The 20,128-nt window shown below is 47.0% G+C and overlaps 6 protein-coding genes across 6 annotated transcripts; 2 read left to right on the top strand and 4 right to left on the bottom strand.

Annotated features, from left to right (window-relative positions):
- Positions 1-1,349: 1,349 nt before the first annotated feature.
- On the top strand, positions 1,350-2,307 carry TREMEDRAFT_65229 (uncharacterized protein; the record flags this gene model as incomplete). The annotated part of the gene is made up of 4 exons (XM_007007361.1): positions 1,350-1,364; positions 1,428-1,935; positions 1,977-2,095; positions 2,140-2,307. 4 exons carry the CDS (start codon positions 1,350-1,352, stop codon positions 2,305-2,307), a joined length of 810 nt encoding a protein of 269 aa, XP_007007423.1.
- Positions 2,308-6,564: 4,257 nt separating this feature from the next.
- Positions 6,565-8,204, bottom strand: TREMEDRAFT_65231 (uncharacterized protein; the record flags this gene model as incomplete). The annotated part of the gene is made up of 3 exons (XM_007007362.1): positions 6,565-7,130; positions 7,374-8,057; positions 8,150-8,204. The coding sequence occupies 3 exons, from the start codon at positions 8,202-8,204 to the stop codon at positions 6,565-6,567; spliced, it is 1,305 nt and encodes a 434-aa protein (XP_007007424.1).
- Positions 8,205-9,307: 1,103 nt separating this feature from the next.
- Positions 9,308-10,502, top strand: TREMEDRAFT_65232 (uncharacterized protein; the record flags this gene model as incomplete). Its single annotated transcript, XM_007007363.1, has 5 exons — positions 9,308-9,322; positions 9,385-9,886; positions 9,928-10,046; positions 10,091-10,226; positions 10,399-10,502. 5 exons carry the CDS (start codon positions 9,308-9,310, stop codon positions 10,500-10,502), a joined length of 876 nt encoding a protein of 291 aa, XP_007007425.1.
- A 4,071-nt stretch (positions 10,503-14,573) lies between these two features.
- On the bottom strand, positions 14,574-16,996 carry TREMEDRAFT_65234 (uncharacterized protein; the record flags this gene model as incomplete). The annotated part of the gene is made up of 4 exons (XM_007007364.1): positions 14,574-15,091; positions 15,335-16,037; positions 16,374-16,405; positions 16,936-16,996. 4 exons carry the CDS (start codon positions 16,994-16,996, stop codon positions 14,574-14,576), a joined length of 1,314 nt encoding a protein of 437 aa, XP_007007426.1.
- Positions 16,997-17,779: 783 nt separating this feature from the next.
- Positions 17,780-18,707, bottom strand: TREMEDRAFT_65235 (uncharacterized protein; the record flags this gene model as incomplete). The annotated part of the gene is made up of 3 exons (XM_007007365.1): positions 17,780-17,965; positions 18,372-18,554; positions 18,600-18,707. 3 exons carry the CDS (start codon positions 18,705-18,707, stop codon positions 17,780-17,782), a joined length of 477 nt encoding a protein of 158 aa, XP_007007427.1.
- A 302-nt stretch (positions 18,708-19,009) lies between these two features.
- Positions 19,010-19,336, bottom strand: TREMEDRAFT_34613 (uncharacterized protein; the record flags this gene model as incomplete). Its single annotated transcript, XM_007007206.1, has 1 exon — positions 19,010-19,336. A coding segment is annotated over one exon (327 nt), but the record flags the coding sequence as incomplete, so codon positions are not given.
- Between the last annotated feature and the right edge of the window lie 792 nt (positions 19,337-20,128).

The following is a 20,128-nucleotide window of genomic DNA, read 5'->3' on the forward strand; positions in this document are numbered from 1 at the left end:
AACTGATTTAAGGGCTTTTCACAGGCATTCTGAGACTGTCTCAAAAGGAATCAACCCTGTACGTTCAGCCGTGTCGATTCTAATTGATTTCATAATCCATGTACTATTGAAATTTGAATAAGACCAGGTGTGTGTTACTGCTCGTGCCCAAGGGATCTCAGGGCTGTCAAAACTGATTTAAGGGCTTTTCACATGCATTCTGAGACTGTCTCAAAAGGAATCAACCCTGTACGTTCAGCCGTGTCGATTCTAATTGATTTCATAATCCATGTACTATTGAAATTTGAATAAGCGCAGGTACGTGTTACCACTCGTGACTGGGGGATCTCAGCGCTGTCAGAACGGATTTACTTCAGGCACCTACTTTGGCCCAATCTGAGACTGTCTCAAAAGGAATTAACCCTGTACGTTCAGCCGTGTCGGTTCTAATTGATTTCGTAATCCATGTACTATTGAAATTTGAATAAGCGCAGGTACGTGTTACCACTCGTGACTGAGGGATCTCAGGGCTGTCAGTCCACTTCAGGCACCTAATTTGGCCCATTCTGAGACTGTCTCAAAAGGAATCAACCCTGTACGTTCAGTAGTGTCGATTCTAATTGATTTCGAAATCCATGTACTATTTGTAACGGTACTGGAAACACGATGACTAGGTCGCAGGTTGGGTCGAACTCGATGGATGTCTTGTGGAAATCTAGGGGCTCTGGTGCTAATGGATCGTGTCTCCTCTGCAATCGATGTAGCCAAAGAATGATATTGAAGAATCAGCAAAGTTGGTACTTTGCTGATTGTACTATATACTGTCTACGGATATCCTCGTCCTTGTCCTCTTCCTGCTGCAAGCGTCTACGTACATACTCGGACAGGTGAAAAACCGCTTTGAGCAAACCCAGTGGGGAAAATCTCGAAAGGGGAAAACCCGTCCCTACCTACTGCAGCACTGCCTCCAACTCCCGCTTTTCTCTGTCGTAATCCGTCGAACTCGATAGAGTCCTCTCGATTCGTTGTTACCCCTTAACAAGTTTCCCCCCCTGTCTCAAGGATCCTCGCCGAGGATCCTGAGTCCTGTAACCAAGTGATTCACATGGATTGTTCTGAGACACCTTTGGTGCGCCCTGACGTCACACCTACGCTTAGTGTGACGGTTGCCATGAAACGCGTCACCCGCACGGACCTCCAATGTGATCGAGAAATTACTGACCAAGTCTCTTTCCCACCTCTCTCTTCTTCTTTCCTTCCCATTCCTTCTTTTTCCTCTTGTTTGTCGTTCTTTTTACTTATCTACCATTATCCATCCATATCTTACCCATATCTTAGCGTATCCTTCCAACTCTGACCTGTCTGTGAGCATGAATAAGCGCACTGTAAGCAATTCCTTTCGAAGTCGATGTACTTCTTTCTATTTCTTACTTGGCTGACGAGATTAGTTGTCTCCTTCTTCGTCTTCTCGTCGCACTCGGGCCTCTACCTTGGCAATTTTACCCGACGTTGACCCCGAACATCTCATGCGTCAAACGAAAAGAATGAGAATTACTTCCCAAGTTCCTGATACTACCCAGACTCCCACGGTTGACGCTTCTCGAAGGGCTCTGGACACCATTAAGGATCGATATCAATCCGGTCCTTCTCGCGATCAACAATCGTCTCATCTCGATGACCAGGTCATCGAGCAATATTTCGACTTCGAAGGGGGTGCTGGGCCATCTGCCACTGGTGAGAACCTATCTCCCGCCAAATCCGTCGAATCCGAACACGGCACCGTCGTCGAGAATCAAAATTCTCCTGGTAATAAGTCCCCTGTGCCACCGTCTGATTATTCAGAGGGACTTGTCGAGGTTCCCCATGAACTCGGAAACATTTTTCACGCCCCTCGTAAGGTTCCGGTCAATGACGAACTGGTTAAGTTGCTCCAGGATCGAAAGGACTCCGAGATCGGTGAGAATTCCACCGAGTTCTGTTCGCTTCTGACTTGTCAGCTACCCTTTGGTCCAGCATGACCTTCTCCTCTGTTCGTCTCGCGTTGAAGAACGAAGCTCTGGATCGTTTCCGTGAAACCAACGCCATCAAGCCCACTGTAAAGTGGTTTAAGAACGCTGTAAGCCTCGAATTCTCTCGAGTTTCATCGATTCTAATCATTAGCTCAATCGTTTGGCCCAAGGTTGGCGCCTCCGCAACAAAAATGGTGCTGTTGTTCGGCTAGAGGGTGAGCTCTGTACCGATTGTCAACGTCGTCTCGATGGTGGTGAAGACTTTCGTGTTGGTTGTATTGGCCCTCATAAGTTCTTGTTGCGACTCGTTCGATGTTGATGCAATTCAGTCGGTGGTGTGTGCGGTGAATGTTCTGCTAAGGGTACTTCAAAATGTTCGGTGAAGACCAACAATCCTGAGTCCAAATTTTGTGAGGTACCTGTCTATTTCCTTCGAACTTGGTCGATGTTGATGTATAGGGTATCGTTGTGGGAGCAAGAACGGTTACTTCCAAGGTTACCTTTGTCCTGGAGCACGAACTTTGTGCGGCTTCGGTCCGTTATCGATCCCTTCCTGCCCATGATCAATCCGCCTGTCTGACCCAACTTTCGGGTTACATCCATCTCTTTACCTCCCTTCTCCTTCCTCTCCCCTCTCAACATCTGGATCTCTATAAATCTCTCCATCTTATTTCTGCCAACTACGCTCCTCCTACTGCGATGAAACTCTGGATCATCTTACTTCTACTGGTGATCCTACAGGATTGAGTTCCTCTCAACCAGTCGCCGGTCCATCCTCTTCTCCCCATACTCCTCTTCCCCGCAATGTCATTCGTATTCCCGCTTCGGCCCGTCGTCCCCGAGCCAATTCCACCACCTCCAATTTCTAGTGTGATTATATCTCTCTATTTGTAGCTATATTTCCTGTGTATGCATTCATTTCCAACCCAGTTTTGTTGATCTTGATCGAATTCTCACTTTCTTCTGGGGTCCCTTTTCCTTTTTTCCACAAATTCACCAAAAACGGCCGACTCCTCTACATTTTCTCGTGGTTCCCAGTCATAGGCCGTGTTTCCTGTGTATCCTAACCATTTTACCTTGAATTCTTCTTTTCCTCGTCGAATTCTGCTGTCCACAATTGCTTCCACATGGAATTCTTCCTGGCCGTTAATTACTACAGGTGGTGGGGGTGGTATCTGTCGACCTGGTATCATGTCCTTAGGATATGGTTCCAACAGTGTGACATTGAAGACATTGTGCACTTTCATTGATGGAGGTAGATCTAATTCGAAAGCATTTTTCCCCACTTTCCTTATGACCTTGAAGGGGCCAACGTATTTTGCTTCTAATTTTCGACTGGGTCTTTCCGTCGTAAGATACTTCGTACTCAGTAGTACCTGTTCTCCCTCTCTGAATTCTTCTGGTATACTCTTGTGCCTCCTGTTGTAGTATTCTGCACTAATCTCATTAGCCATCCTGACCTGTTCTTGAACAGCCGCATGTAATTCTCCCATATCTCTCCATTTCCTCTCCAACTTGTTTGACTTTGACCGAATATCGTGCGAGTGGATGTCGTAGTGTGGCACATAGCCGTAACAGGCTTCAAAGGGACACAGACCGTGGCTACTATGTGGCGAACAGTTATAAGCGAACTCAGCAATTGGTAGAAGTTGATCCCAATTGTCCATGTTGTAGTTTACATACATTCCGAGCAGGATTTCCATCTGTTGATTTACTCGCTCAGTTTGTCCCTCTGTTTGAGGGTGATACGCAGTCGAATGTAAGTTCTTTATTCCTAAGAACTGACATATTTCCTTCCAAATTTCCGCTGTAAACTGAGTTCCCCTATCTGATACAATTGTTCGAGGTACTCCATGTTTTGAAAAGATCTCCTTGATGTAGATGTCGGCCACTTTGTTCGCTGTTAGTCCAGTTGTACATGGAATAAATCTAGCCATCTTGGTTAGTCGATCGACTATCACTAGTATTGCGTCGAACTCGGTCGATTTTGGCAGGGGTCCCACCATATCCATAGAGATATCTGTCCACGGGAGTGTGGGTACTGGTAAAGAGACTAGATGTCCATACGGCTGATGTCGATGAGTCTTATGTCGGTTACAGATCTCACATCCTTTTACGTATTTCGCAATATACTCGTCCAAATGTGGCCAGTAATAGTCCTCTTTGACCATGGTGATAGTTTTGTCTCTTCCTGGATGACCCACTAGTATCGAATCGTGTCTTGCTTTCATTACTTCTAATCTTGCCTGTCCCTCTGGTATGACTACTCTGTTTCTGTACAAGAGTAATCCGCTCTGTGTCCATGATACTATTGGTGTCTCGTTGCTAGCCTGTGTCTTCGGTGTGTCCTGTGTGTTCTGTGTGTTCTGTGTGTTCTGTGTGCTCGGCGTGCTCGGTGTGCTATGTGTCTGTGTCATTTGTAATCCTAGTTGTCGTATGTTTGCGATGTCTTCTGAGTCTTTCAGTCCGTTCTTGATGAGTCCGAATAATGAGTCTTCCCGGATTGCTCCTCTTACTATGTGTCTTGGTCCTTTGTGTTCTGAGTCCATTGAATTCGATCCAATTTGTTCGTGTGTCGGTAGCAATTGTATCCAGTTACCTTTGTCTAGGTCTGGGTCCTTGCTACTCCCTCTTCCCGGATGATAATCTCCTCGTCTAGTCAGAGCATCTGCTGCCCCATTTTTGCTACCTGGTCGGTAAGTGATCTCTATGTTGAAGTCTCCCAATATTTCCAACCATCTCATCTGCCTTCGATTTAGTTGTCGTTTGCTTTGGAAGTATTCTAGGTTCTTGTGATCTGTAATGACTTTTATAACATCACTACTGTTGGCCAAGTAGGGCCTCCAGGCGACCAAGCAGTCCACGATGGCTAGTAATTCTTTCTCTCCTACCGTGTAGTTTAGTTCACAGGGTGTCATTGCTCGAGACCAGTACGCAACTGGGTGGAGTTCGGTGGTTCCCTTTATTGATGGGTGAGGGAATCTTTGAGACGCTATCGCACCTATCGCGCAGTCGGATCCATCGGTTTCGATCCAAGTCGGTCGGGTTCTATCAAAATGTCGAAGTACTGGTGCTGTGGTGAATGTTTTCTTTAGATCGTCAAAAGCCTTTTGGCATTCTTGTGTCCAGTTCCAAGCTTGATCCTTCCTGGTCAATCGTGTGAGAGGTCCCACAATATGTGAAAACCCCTTGATAAACCTCCGATAGAAATTTGCAAAGCCCAAGAACACTTGAGTATCCCGGACTGTCATGGGTTCTCCCCATTCTAGAATAGCTTTCACCTTTTCTTGATCCATTTCAATCCGTTCGTGTCCTATTACATACCCCAGGAACTTCACTTCATTTGAACTCCATTCGCATTTCCTCGGACTGACGACCAAATCGTTTTCAAGTAGTCGATCTAACACCTTTTGGACAATTGTCTGATGGTTTTCGATCGTGTCGGAGTATACCGTGATGTCGTCGATATAAACTACTACCCCTTCGTCAAGTAGATCGTGGAACATGTCTTGTAGAAAGTTCTGAAAGGTGGCTGGTGCATTACACAACCCATCCCTTAGGACTGTGCTCTCGAAACTGCCGTATCTTGTTCGTAAGGCAGCTTTATGTTCATCTCCTTCCTTTATTCTGACTAACTGGTAAGCCCCTTTCAAATCGAGTTTAGTGAAGATCCTTCCTAATTGAAGTAGATCGAGTAGTGTCGAGATGAGTGGCATTGGGTATGAATCCTTAACGGTTACCTTGTTAAGCGCCCGATAATCCGTTACCACTCGATAGGGAATCACTCCCTTTTTGGGAACCAGGAATACAGGAGATCCATAAGGTGATTTACTCCTTCGTAAATGGCCGCTGGCCAAACCGTCATTGATCCACTGCTTTAGGAATGCGTCCCCATGTTCATCCAGTTGGTAGATTGGACCTGGTTTTAGTTCTGCTCCGGGGGTCAATTCGATCTCGTGATCACATTCTCTTCTTGGTGGTAGTTTTCTGGCCCGTTCCACTTTAAATAACTCCAGGTATTGGTGCCATTGTGTCGGTATGACTTGTCGTAACTCTTCTTCGCTCATTTCATCTTCTCCTTTTTCCAACGCTGTTCCTCTTACCAATCCTTCCTCCAATTTTGGATACTTCCAACCGTTATCCTGTCCGATTCCGTCGAACTCGATCAATCCCTTTCCACAATCGATCCTCGCCCGAAACTGTTTCAAGAAGTCCAATCCCACCAGTACCTCGGGGCCTTCGTATGCCATCACATCCAATCGAGTCGCAATTTTGAGTCCTTCTCCTAAATCCAATTCAGCTTCTACATACTCGGTCACTAACGTCGCGGTTGTTCCATCGAGGAACCTGATCTTCCGTGGTTCCTGATACTGTCTCTTTGGGAATAAATGGTATAATGGACAGGCCGGCTGTACGTATCTTCCGGTAGCTCCGGTATCAATTAACATTCCAAATTGTAGGGTATCTTCTTCTGTCTGTATTTTTATGTATATTATAGCCGAGTCATTACTGAGATCTATTGGTAGTTGAATTTTGTGCGATTCTGTTAGATCCTGGCCGCAAGTGGTCGCATCACTTAGGCCAGGTATTCGTTTCCCTCCTCTTCAAAGGTCACCGCCATTCCTCGAACTAATGGCCCTTTGGATCCAGTTGGGATCGAGTTCGATCCACTAGGAATTGGTGAGCTATGCGGGTTTGGGGATCCCCTAATGTTGTTCCTCGTATTTCCTCCATTTGGACAGTTGTTGGCGTAATGTTCTGGACTTCTACATTTGAGACAACGTCGGTTCTCCCTCCTCCAAGTCATTTCGTTCTCGCTGAGACGTCCTCCGTCCTCTGTCCAAGTGACCGGAGGGTCATTTGGTAGACCATAATTCATCATCCCTGGTTTTCCACCGGGCAAGGGTCCTCTACCAGTCGATTGTGAGTGGCTTTCTACCGGGTTGGGCGGACTAGTATCCAATCGCATCGAATTCGATCGAGGGGGAAGCCAGGTCGGCTCAGTTTTGCGTCTAGCAGCCCATCGATTCGCTGCAATCATCGTTTCAGCCATCCGTTGGTTCTCCTCAGTCCCTATCACATGCTGTTTGAAATAGATCCAGTCCGATTTGGTTCGAGGGTCGGTGTTATTTACCACTACCACTTTCAGTAGCTCTTTCTTCAGGCCCTGTATGGCTGAGGCGATTTTCATTGCATCGGGTACCTTTCCAAGGTGTGTGGACCAAAGTTCAAAGTTGGCAAAATACTCGGCGGCCGTATCAGTCTGTCTTAACTCCTGCAATTTCCTCATAGCCGTACCTGCCATGTTACTGTCTCCAAATTGAGTTCGTAAATGCTGGATGAATTTGTCGTAGCTCTCTAGCCATTCGGTCGAATTCCATATACTTGGATTGGTTATGGCCGGGGTTAGAAGCATTTGAGGGGTGCCTCGAAGATAACCGTACATGAACAGGATCTTTCTGCGATCGGTGGCGTACTCTGCCCCTTTGAATTCGAAGTTCATGTGGCATGCTGCAAGGAAGTTGTCCAATTCTCCTCGTTCTCCACTGAAGGTAGGTGGATCCGCACACCTGGTTCTTCCTGTTCGTTCGTTGTTGGTAAGTTTTGGCTCCAAACACGGCTTGTTTTCTTCGATTCCGATCGAACTTGCCCCTTTCGATGTGAGTAGCTGTTGGTTCTGTCGGTCAGCTTTCATCGTAGCCAGTTCTTCCCTTAATGCATTTTGTTCCTTTTGTTGCATCATCATAATGGCTAACAATTGTGACAACTGCTGCGATAATTCATTCAGCGGATCTGGGGTAGTGGTGGTAGAAGTGAGATCATGTGAAATGGTACTTCTCGAAGAACTTGTTGGTATTTCTTCCTCTGGGACCAGCCCTTGTTCCAACTCCTCTTTTTCTGGTATCATTTTCCGCGCTTTCCCTCTGGTGAGCATACAGTACTCTCCAATTCGACCCAAGGTGCGTAAGGCTGATTCTTCAACTTGTAACGGTACTGGAAACACGATGACTAGGTCGCAGGTTGGGTCGAACTCGATGGATGTCTCGTGGAAATCTAGGGGCTCTGGTGCTAATGGATCGTGTCTCCTCTGCAATCGATGTAGCCAAAGAATGATATTGAAGAATCAGCAAAGTTGGTACTTTGCTGATTGTACTATATACTGTCTACGGATATCCTCGTCCTTGTCCTCTTCCTGCTGCAAGCGTCTACGTACATACTCGGACAGGTGAAAAACCGCTTTGAGCAAACCCAGTGGGGAAAGTCTCGAAAGGGGAAAACCCGTCCCTACCTACTGCAGCACTGCCTCCAACTCCCGCTTTTCTCTGTCCTAATCCGTCGAACTCGATAGAGTCCTCTCGATTCGTTGTTACCTCGTAACATCTCCCCCCCTCCCCCAAAAGAGGAGTAAAATCGAACCCCTCGCAAATGTCTAATGATGTCTCTCACACTGGCCGTCTCCACACTCAGTCAGAGAAATTCATTGGTATCAAGAAAAAGGTGAATCGTCCCTCTCCCCTGTGTGGTTCAAGAAGTCATGGTCCTAAGAAGTGTAAAAGGGCTAATGAACATCGAGAGAGGGATCCTGAGGCCTATTGTAACGGTACTGGAAACACGACGACTAGGTCGCAGGTTGGGTCGAACTCGATGGAGGTCTCGTGGAAATCTAGGGGCTCTGGTGCTAATGGATCGTGTCTCCTCTGCAATCGATGTAGCCAAAGAATGATATTGAAGAATCAGCAAAGTTGGTACTTTGCTGATTGTACTATATACTGTCTACAGGTATCCGTGTCCTCCTCTCAGTTCCTACTGCAAGCGTCTATGTACATACTCGGACAGGTGAAAAACCGCTTTTGAGCAAACCCAGTGGGGAAATCTCGAAAAGGGAAAACCCGTCCCTACCTACTGCAGCACTGCCTCCAACTCCCGCTTTCCTCTGTCCTAATCCGTCGAACTCGATAGAGTCCTCTCGATTCGTTGTTACCCCGTAACAAGTTTCCCCCCCTGTCTCAAGGATCCTCGCCGAGGATCCTGAACCCTGTAACCAGGTGATGCACACGGATTGTTCTTAGACACCTTTGGTGCGCCCTGACATCATACCCACGCTAGTGTGACGGTTGCCATGAAAACGCGTCACCCGCACGGACCTCCAATGTGATCGAGAAATTACTGACCAAGTTACCTCCCCGTCTTCTTTCTCTTCTTTCCTCCTCATTCTCTCTTTACCTCTTGTTTGTCGTTCTTTTTACTTATCTATCATCATCCATCCATATCTTACTCATATCTTAGAGTATCCTTCCAACTCTGACCTGTCTGTGAGCATGTCTAAGCGTACTGTAAGCAATTCCCTTCGAATTCGATGTATATCCTCCTATCTCTCACTGGCTGACGAGATTAGTTGTCTCCTTCCACCTCCTCCCGTCAAACTCGAGCTTCTACCTTGGCAATCCTGCCTGACGTCGACCCCGAACTCCTCATGCGTAAAACGAAAAGAATGAGAATTACGTCTGAAGCCGCTTCCTCTCAACCCCCATTGGTTGATGCGTCTCGACGAGCTCTCGACACCATTAAGGAGAAGTATCAATCCGGTCCTTCTCGCGAAGCACAATCGCTCCTTGATGACCATGTCATCGAGCAATATTTCGACTTCGAAGGGGGTGCTGGGCCATCTGCCACTGGTGAGAACCTATCTCCCGCCAAATCCGTCGACTCCGAACACCCTACCGTCGTCGAAAATGAAAATTCTCCCGGTAAGCAACCCACTGGTCCTCCTTCTGAGGCTTCCGACGAACTTGTGGAGGTTCCCGAAGAACTTGGTGACATCTTTCACGCCCCTCGCAAGGTTACCGTCAACCAGGAACTGGTTAAGTTGCTCGAGGATCGAAAAGACTCCGAAATCGGTGAGAATTCCACCGAGTTCTGTTCGCTTCTGACTTGTTAGCTACCCTTTGGGCCAGCATGACCTTCCCCTCTGTTCGTCTCGCGTTGAAGAACGAAGCTCTGGACCGTTTCCGCGAAACCAACGCCATCAAGCCCACTGTAAAGTGGTTTAAGAACGCTGTAAGTCTCGAATTCTTTCAAGTTTTATCGATTCTAATCATTAGCTCGATCGTTTGGCCCAAGGTTGGCGCCTCCGCAACAAAAATGGTGCTGTTGTTCGGCTAGAGGGTGAGCTCTGTACCGATTGTCAACGTCGTCTCGATGGTGGTGAAGACTTTCGTGTTGGTTGTATTGGCCCTCGTAAGTTCTTGCTGCGACTCGTTCAATGTTGATGCAATTCAGTCAGTGGTGTGTGTGGTGAATGCTCTGCTAAGGGTACTTCAAAATGTTCGGTGAAGACCAACAACCCTGAGTCCAAATTCCGTGAGGTACCTGTCTATTTCCTTCGAACTTGGTCGATGTTGATGTATAGGGTATTGTTGTGGGAGCAAGAACGGTCACTTCCAAGGTTACTTTTGTCCTGGAGCACGAGCTTTGTGCGGCTTCGGTCCGCTATCGAACCCTTCCTGCCCATGATCAACCCGCCTGTCTGACCCAACTTTCGGGTTACATCCATCTCTTTACCTCCCTTCTCCTTCCTCTCCCCTCTCAACATCTGGATCTTTACAAATCCCTTCATCTTATTTCCGCCAACTATGCTCCTCCTTCCGCCGATGAAACTCTGGATCATCTTACTTCTACTGGTGATCCTACAGGATTGAGTTCCTCTCAGCCAATCACTGGTCCCTCCTCTTCTCCCCATACTCCTCTCCCTCGCAATGTCATTCGTATTCCCGCTTCGGCCCGTCGTCCCCGAGCCAATTCTACCACCTCCAACTTTTAGTGTGTTTATATCTCTTTATTTGTAGCTATATTTCCTGTGTATGCATTCATTTCTGACCCAGTTTTGTTGATCTTGATCGAATTCTCACTTTCTTCTGGGGTCCCTCTTCCTCTTTTCCAAAAATTCACCAAAAACGGCCAACTCTTCCACATTTTCTCGTGGTTCCCAGTCATAGGCCGCATTTCCTGTGTATCCTAACCATTTTACCTTGAATTCTTCCTTCCCTCGTCGAATTCTGCTATCCACAATTGCTTCCACATGGAATTCTTCCTGGCCATTTATTACTACGGGTGGTGGGGGTTGTATCTGTCGACCTGGTATCATGTCCTTAGGATATGGTTCCAACAGCGTGGCATTGAAGACATTGTGCACTTTCATTGATGGAGGTAGATCTAATTCGAAAGCATTTTTTCCAACTTTCCTTATGATCTTGAAGGGGCCAATGTATTTTGCTTCTAGTTTTCGACTGGGTCGTTCCGTCGTAAGATACTTTGTACTTAGTAGTACCTGTTCTCCCTTTCTGAATTCTTCTGGTATGCTCTTGTGTCTCCTGTTGTAGTACTCTGCACTAATTTCATTCGCCATCCTGACCTGTTCTTGAACAGTCGCATGTAATTCTCCCATATCTCTCCATTTCCTCTCCAACTTGTTTGACTTTGATCGAATATCGTGCGAATGGATGTCGTAGTGTGGCACATAGCCGTAACAGGCTTCAAAGGGACACAGACCGTGGCTACTATGTGGCGAACAGTTATAAGCGAACTCAGCAATTGGTAGAAGTTGATCCCAATTGTCCATGTTGTAGTTTACATACATTCCGAGCAGGATTTCCATCTGTTGATTTACTCGCTCAGTTTGTCCATCTGTTTGAGGGTGATACGCAGTCGAGTATAAGTTTTTTATTCCCAGGAACTGACATATTTCCTTCCAAATTTCCGCTGTAAACTGAGTTCCCCTATCTGATACAATTGTTCGAGGTACTCCATGTTTTGAAAAGATCTCCTTGATGTAGATGTCGGCCACTTTGTTCGCTGTTAGTCCAGTTGTACATGGAATAAATCTAGCCATCTTGGTTAGTCGATCGACTATCACTAGTATCGCATCAAACTCGGTCGATTTTGGTAGGGGTCCCACCATATCCATAGAGATATCTGTCCACGGGAGTGTGGGTACTGGTAAAGAGACTAGATGTCCATACGGTTGATGTCAATGAGTCTTATGTCGGTTACAGATCTCACATCCTTTTACGTACTTCACAATATACTCGTCCAAATGTGGCCAGTAATAATCCTCTTTGACTAAGGTGATGGTTTTATCTCTTCCTGGGTGTCCTATTAATATCGAATCGTGTCTTGCTTTCATTACTTCTAATCTTGCTTGTCCTTCTGGTATGACTACTCTGTTTTTGTACAAGAGTAATCCGCTTTGTGTCCAAGATACTATTGGCGTCTCGTTGCTAATCTGTGTCTTCTGTGTGTCCTGTGTGCTCTGTGTGTCCTGTGTGCTCTGTGTGTCCTGTGTGCTCTGTGTGTCCTGTGTGCTATGTATCTGTGTCATTTGTAGTCCTAGTCGTCGTATGTTTGCTATGTCTTCTGAGTCTTTCAGTCCGTTCTTGATGAGTCCGAATAATGAGTCTTCTCGGATTGCTCCTCTTACTATGTGTCTTGGCCCTTTGTGTTCTGAGTCCATTGAATTCGATCCAACTTGTTCGTGTGTCGGTAGCAATTGTAGCCAGTTGCCTTTGTTTAGATCCGGGTCCTTGCTACTCCCTTTTCCCGGATGATAATCTCCTCGTCTTGTCAGAGCATCTGCTCCCCCATTTTTGCTACCTGGTCGGTAAGTGATCTCTATGTTGAAGTCTCCCAATATTTCCAACCATCTCATTTGCCTTCGATTTAGTTGTCGCTTGCTTTGGAAGTACTCTAAGTTCTTGTGATCTGTAATGATTTTTATAACATCACTACTGTTAGCCAAGTAGGGCCTCCAGGCGACCAGGCAGTCCACGATGGCTAGTAATTCTTTCTCTCCTACCGTGTAGTTTAGTTCACAGGGTGTCATTGCTCGAGACCAATACGCAACGGGGTGAAGTTCGGTGGTTCCCCTTATTGATGGGTGAGGGAATCTTTGAGACGCTATCGCACCTATCGCGCAGTCGGATCCATCGGTTTCGATCCAAGTCGGTCGGGTTCTATCAAAATGTCGAAGTACCGGTGCTGTGGTGAATGTTTTCTTTAGATCGTCAAAAGCCTTTTGGCATTCTTGTGTCCAGTTCCAAGCCTGATCCTTCCTGGTCAATCGTGTGAGAGGTCCCACAATATGCGAAAACCCCTTGATAAACCTCCGATAGAAATTTGCAAAGCCCAAGAACACTTGAGTATCCCGGACTGTCATGGGTTCTCCCCATTCTAGAATAGCTTTCACCTTTTCTTGATCCATTTCGATCCGTTCGTGTCCTATTACATACCCCAGGAACTTCACTTCATTTGAACTCCATTCACATTTCCTCGGACTGACGACCAAATCGTTTTCAAGTAGTCGATCTAACACCTTTTGGACAATTATCTGATGGTTTTCGATCGTGTCGGAGTATACCGTGATGTCGTCGATATAAACTACTACCCCTTCATCAAGTAGATCGTGAAACATGTCTTGTAGAAAGTTCTGAAAGGTGGCTGGTGCATTACACAACCCGTCCCTTAGGACTGTGCTCTCGAAACTGCCGTATCTTGTTCGTAAGGCAGCTTTATGTTCATCTCCTTCCTTTATTCTGACTAACTGGTAAGCCCCTTTCAAATCGAGTTTAGTGAAGATCCTTCCTAATTGAAGTCGATCGAGTAGTGTCGAGATGAGTGGCATTGGGTATGAATCCTTGATGGTTACCTTGTTAAGTGCCCGGTAATCTGTAACTACTCGATAGGGAATGACTCCTTTCTTGGGGACCAGGAATACTGGGGACCCATAGGGCGATTTACTTCTTCGCAGATGTCCACTAGTCAGTCCATCATTGATCCATTGCTTCAGGAAAGCATCCCCATGCTCGTCCAGTTGGTAAATTGGTCCTGGTTTCAGTTCAGCCCCTGCTACTAATTCAATTTCGTGGTCACATTCTCTTTTTGGTGGTAGTCTTCTTGCTCTTTCTACCTTGAATAATTCGAGGTACTGGTGCCATTGTGTCGGTATGATTTGTCGTAGTTCCTCCTCACTCATTTCGTCCTCCCCTTTCTCCAGTGTTGCTCCTCTTATTAATCCTTCTTCTAATCTTGGGTATTTCCAACCAGTATCTCGTCCAATTCCGTCGAATTCGATCAGTCCCTTTCCACAATCGATCCTTGCCCTAAACTGTCTCAAGAAATCTAGTCCTACTAGTATTTCTGGTCCTTCGTATGCCATAACATCCAGTCGAGTTGCAATCCTGAGTCCTTTTCCTAGATCTAATTCTGCTTCTACATATTCGGTCACTAAGGTCGCGGTAGTTCCATCCAGGAACCTAATTTTACGTGGTACCTGATATTGTTTCTTTGGGAATAGATGGTATAATGGACAGGCCGGCTGCACATACCTTCCTGTAGCCCCGGTATCGATTAACATTCCAATCTGTAGGGTATCTTTCTTTGTTTGTATTTTTATATATATTATGGCCAAGTCATTACTGAGATCTATTGGTATTTGAATTCTCTGCGATCCGGGCAGATCCTGGCCGCAAGTGGTCACATCACTTAGGCCAGGTAGTCGTTTCCCTCTTCTTCAAAGGTCACCGCCATTCCTCAAACTAATGGCCCTTTGGATCCAGTTGGGATCGAATTCGATCCACTAGGAATCGGTGAGTTATGCGGATTTGGGGATCCCCTAATACTGTTTCTCGCGTTTCCTCCATTCGGACAGTGGTTGGCATAATGTTCTGGACTTCTACATTTGAGACAATGTCGGTTCTCCCTCCTCCAAGTCATTTCGTTCTCGCTGAGACGTCCTCCGTCCTCTGTCCAAGTGACCGGAGGGTCATTTGGTAGACCATAATTCATCATCCCTGGTTTTCCACCAGGCAAGGGTCCTCTACCAGTCGATTGTGAGTGGCGTTCTACCGGGTTGGGCGGACTAGTATCCAATCGTATCGAATTCGATCGAGGGGGAAGCCAGGTCGTCTCATGTTTGCGTCTAGCAGCCCATCGATTCGCCGCAATCATCGTTTCAGCCATCCGTTGGTTCTCCTCAGTCCCTATCACATGTTGTTTGAAATAGATCCAGTCCGATTTGGTTCGAGGATCGGTGTTATTTACCACTACCACTTTCAGTAGCTCTTCCTTCAGGCCCTGTATGGCTGAGGCGATTTTCATGGCATCGGGTACCTTTCCAAGGTGTGTGGACCAAAGTTCAAAGTTGGCAAAATACTCGGCGGCCGTATCCGTCTGTCTTAACTCCTGCAATTTCCTCATAGCCGTACCTGCCATGTTACTGTCTCCAAATTGAGTTCGTAAATGCTGGATGAATTTGTCGTAGCTCTCTAGCCATTCGGTCGAATTCCATATACTTGGATTGGTTATGGCCGGGGTTATAAGCATTTGAGGGGTGCCTCGAAGATACCCGTACATGAACAGGATCTTTCTGCGATCGGTGGCGTACTCTGCCCCTTTGAATTCGAAGTTCATGTGACATGCTGCAAGGAAGTTGTCCAATTCTCCTCGTTCTCCACTGAAGGTAGGTGGATCCGCACACCTGGTTCTTCCTGTTCGTTCGTTGCTGGTAAGTTTTGGCTCCAAACACGGCTTGTTTTCTTCGACTTCGATCAAACTTGCCCCTTTCGATGTGAGTATCTGTTGGTTCTGTCGGTCAGCTTTCATCGTAGCCAGTTCTTCTCTTAATGCATTTTGTTCCTTTTGTTGCATCGTCATAATGGCTAACAATTGTGACAACTGCTGCGATAATTCATTTAGCGGATCTGGGGTAGTGGTAGTAGAAGTGAGATCATGTGAAATGGTACTTCTCGAAGAACTTGTTGGTATTTCTTCCTCTGGGACCAGCCCTTGTTTCAACTCCTCTTTTTCTGGTATCATTTTCCGCGCTTTCCCTCTGGTGAGCATACAGTACTCTCCGTTTCGACCCAAGGTGCGTAAGGCTGATTCTTCAACTTGTAACGGTACTGGAAACACGACGACTAGGTCGCAGGTTGGGTCGAACTCGATGGAGGTCTCGTGGAAATCTAGGGGCTCTGGTGCTAATGGATCGTGTCTCCTCTGCAATCGATGTAGCCAAAGAATGATATTGAAGAATCAGCAAAGTTGGTACTTTGCTGATTGTACTATATACTGTCTACAGGTATCCGTGTCCTCCTCTCAGTTCCTACTGCAAGCGTCTATGTACATACTCGGACAGGTGAAAAACCGCTTTTGAGCAAACCCAGTGGGGAAATCTCGAAAAGGGAAAACCCGTCCCTACCTACTGCAGCACTGCCTCCAACTCCCGCTTTCCTCTGTCCTAATCCGTCGAACTCGATAGAGTCCTCTCGATTCGTTGTTACCCCGTAGCACCTATAATCGCGAGGTAAAGGCGTATGATGCTGGAGAAACGACCTGGACAGAGGGTTCAGTGTTAGGAACTAACACTGCAGTTCAGCAAGAGATCTCTGAGCTCAGGAAGACGGTTCTTGACCTGGCCAGGAGTATTAAAGAGAGAGATGAGAGAGAGACGGCCAGGATCGGCCTGCAGAAGGAGAATCGGCCTGGAATGGTGAGGACAGAGGTCAGGATGGTGAGGACAGGAGAAATGATCACTAGGACAGGTTATTCGGTGGGTTTCTCATATGATTGTCACATTTCTCCTTCCCTCCTTCTCCCCCTCTCTGTCCTGCAGTCATTCCTGGCTATATTGCTCTGTCTCTGTCTATAATGGCCCCACGATCTCGAAAATTTTCACTATTTTCACTCCCTTTTTACTCTTTTACTTCTAAAAGTTTCCTGCAAGCTGATTGGTCCAGGAGACACCAGGAAACGGCCAATATCCACCGAGTGTGAGTCTCTAATACTGCATTTTCGGCTGTATCCAATGGGGGGTCTCTAATGAACAGGTACCCTCATTTTTTGACATTTATCCTCCTGAGGAGAGGTACCTACCACCCCCCCCTCTTCCACCTACTCTCCCTCCTCTGTCCTCTCAATATTGGCCTCCCTATCCCTCCCAGGGCTCTTCTAGACATCCCTATGGCTCATATTACCCTCCTGGACATTGATAGATAGGAGAATGCATGGACAATGACCGGAAATGACATGGTATAGCTAATAATGACATTGACGATGTAAGAGAAGAGTGAGCAGAGGTCGCAGCGTTACTGAAACCCCGATCAGTGGCGAGTTCATGTCCGTCGTGTGGTCGGCGTTTCAGTAACGCCGGTGGTACGTGCCTGAACTCAGGGTTTGTGGCAGGTGGTGCCCGTAGCCTTTTAGGGTGGTGCCCGAAGCCCGAGTCTCTGCAGGACGGGTGTAGTGTCAGGATCACGGGTACCTGACTCAGTAGTCGTACTACATCTACAGTTCCCGCCTCCGTGTCCGGTTCCCGCAACCGGGGTCACTCCGGGTGATACTACACCTAGTACCATTCCTTTTACACTGCTACGCTTTTTTACATCTCCGTCTCTACCTTATTCATCATTCTTCGTTCGCTATTCCACCACAAACTCTTTTTGAACCACGCATGCCCCATATCGGTATCACTCTGCAATCCTTTTAGTATATAGATGTAGTCTTTTCTCAACGAGGTCTTGTCGAATGTATTTTGTGTTCTCCTAGATATATCACTTGACATACATCTCATCGATCTACAGAGATCTCTTCGATACACCACATGGCTAGGTTTGTTCCCTACAAGGCCTCATAGCGGTAGCTCATCAACGCAGACTATTCCGACGTCTGGTCCTGACAATAGGTCAATTAACCCGTATACATAGACGTAGTTTCTCTCTCTCTCTTTATGCATTCAATCATTACACCCAACACAATACCAATACCAATACCAGCACCAATACCAATGCCAAGAATACCATTTCCCGTTCCGATCCCAGAATCCAAGCGAGCCAACAGAATCTGCTGAACATGTTGGATCCCTTGCTCCACCTCAAGATATCCGTTCTACCTGCAACCATGGTGCGCCTGGTGCTGAAACCTACCATCTGGCCGGTCCAAGTGGTGTCGCTCACCCGGAGCACTCTTCACGTTCTCGGGTCATACCCAGCACGAAGAAACGGACGCGACCCACATCGGATAGTCCCACCCGTCGCTGTTTCCCGGACGTTGAGATGAATCAAGAATTCGGTCCCTTTTGCACGGGATACAACAAACGAGTCAAGGGGGATGAGCGGTCAGTGTTAGCAGGGAATGGTTTGGTCGATGAGATGGGGACGGTGAGTGATGAAGCAAATGATTGTGTGGGGATGGTGAATGGTGGGGACCATGTCGTGGGGAAAGGGGATGAGCGAGGGGACCATCAAATGGACGACATGTCAAAGTTCAAGCCCAACATGGACAAAACCAGAACCAACCTATCAGATTACTATCAAGTTGACCCTCTATGCTCACCCCTTTTACAAACACTCTCTCCCGTCCTGATCTACGCTTTTGATTCTTGGGTTTCCCCGTGCCCTTCTGGTTCCTCCTCGCCCTCCTCTTCCTCACCCCTACAGACAAACTCGTTATCACCCTCATCCCCAAAGTCATCATCTCCATTTTCAGTGGTGAGAATAACCCAACTAGATCAATCGACTGTGAATCAACTCTGTCGATTTCAAGCTTCTTTTCCATACGCACATCCTCCTCCTTTATCACCATCCGTCTCTGTCCCATCTGTTTGTCCTTGTTTGACCACATCCCACATCCCACATCTCGCCTACGTCCTGTCCGAACGAAGGCGCCCATTACATGTCCGTCTCGACGACAGATAGACCCACAACGACAAAGTCGAGTAGTAAAGCGAGAAGACAGCTGAGGGAGAAACCAAAGCATGCTCAGACTTTATGCATACCTTCTGTTTTGTTCAGGTGGGTTTTCGCGTTGTCTCTGTCCCTCCATCCCATTTCTTTCCTTTCCTCGATCCTTTCCGTCTCGTCTCCTCTCCTTTCGTTGATCCTATTGATCTCGTTTCTTTTGCTTCGTCCTCTCCAAATTCCCAAAAGCTGACCAGTGTGTTAGATACCTAGAACCATGTCGATACTGCAAAATCAATCGTTGTGTTGTATCTCCACGCTTTGAGACGTGGTGTATGGCGGTCTGTTATATTCTGAGCAGTGAAGGTGTGGGAAAGAGATTATAGAGCTCACTACTAATTTACACGCATTGTCATCTTCCATTTGGTCGTGATCTATACCTTTATCGACTAGACCTTTATCGACTAGACCTTTATCGACTAGACCTTTATCGACTAGACCTTTATCCACTAGACCTTTATCGACTAGACCTTTATCCACTAGACCTTTATCGACTAGACCTTTATCGACTAGACCTTTATCCACTAGACCTTTATCGACTAGACCTTTATCCACTACACCTTATCCACTACACCTCTATCGCCTGTGCCGAATGATATCACGGTTTGAGGTGCGATTGCGGTCGGATCATCATCAGGGGCATCTTGATACCTTTGGCCATCAACGGTGGTGGGAGTGGTGAGATGGAGGTCCGCGACGGAGATTGGATCGAGGTAGGATGAACGTGGACAGGTCTAGGACAAAGTCGTCAAAGTGAATGAACGGGGGTGGTGGTGGTCCATCGCAATCTTTACGTCATCAGCCATTAGCCATCCCCCACTGGTGGATGAATATTCAAAACCTGTACAACATGTCGACCAGCGTGACGGCTTTATACGACACTTGGTTCAAGAGTAACATATCCGGTGAGTGACCAACAACCAACAACAACCACCCAACCCTATGACTATGACCATGACTATGACTATGACCATGACTATGACTATCACCAGCGCTGACCCTCCTTTCCAGCCGCTCTAGACCCTTCTCATCCCACCTCCAGCACCCTCATAAGTTTCTCATCCCTCCCAGACTTGAAATCCAACCCTGTATGGTCTGACCCCGTCTCATCTCCCTCCCCCTCCTCTTACGGTCTCTTGGGTCGTCTGGCCCAACATGTCATCGCAGGCGTCAGGTCAGCTTCTCAAGATGGTGCCATCATCAATCCCGTCTTGACGGCCGTCCAAGTCAACCCCGGGTCCGGATCTGGATCTGGGTACATCATCGACTTGCTATCCGATAAACCCACTTGTCCCACCCTGAAACTCGAGAGACGATCATCAGTTTAGCGTTTCTCCGGTATCGTCGAACTCG

Source organism: Tremella mesenterica, assembly GCF_000271645.1.
Source record: "Tremella mesenterica DSM 1558 unplaced genomic scaffold TREMEscaffold_13, whole genome shotgun sequence".
In the NCBI taxonomy this organism is placed as follows: domain Eukaryota; kingdom Fungi; phylum Basidiomycota; class Tremellomycetes; order Tremellales; family Tremellaceae; genus Tremella; species Tremella mesenterica.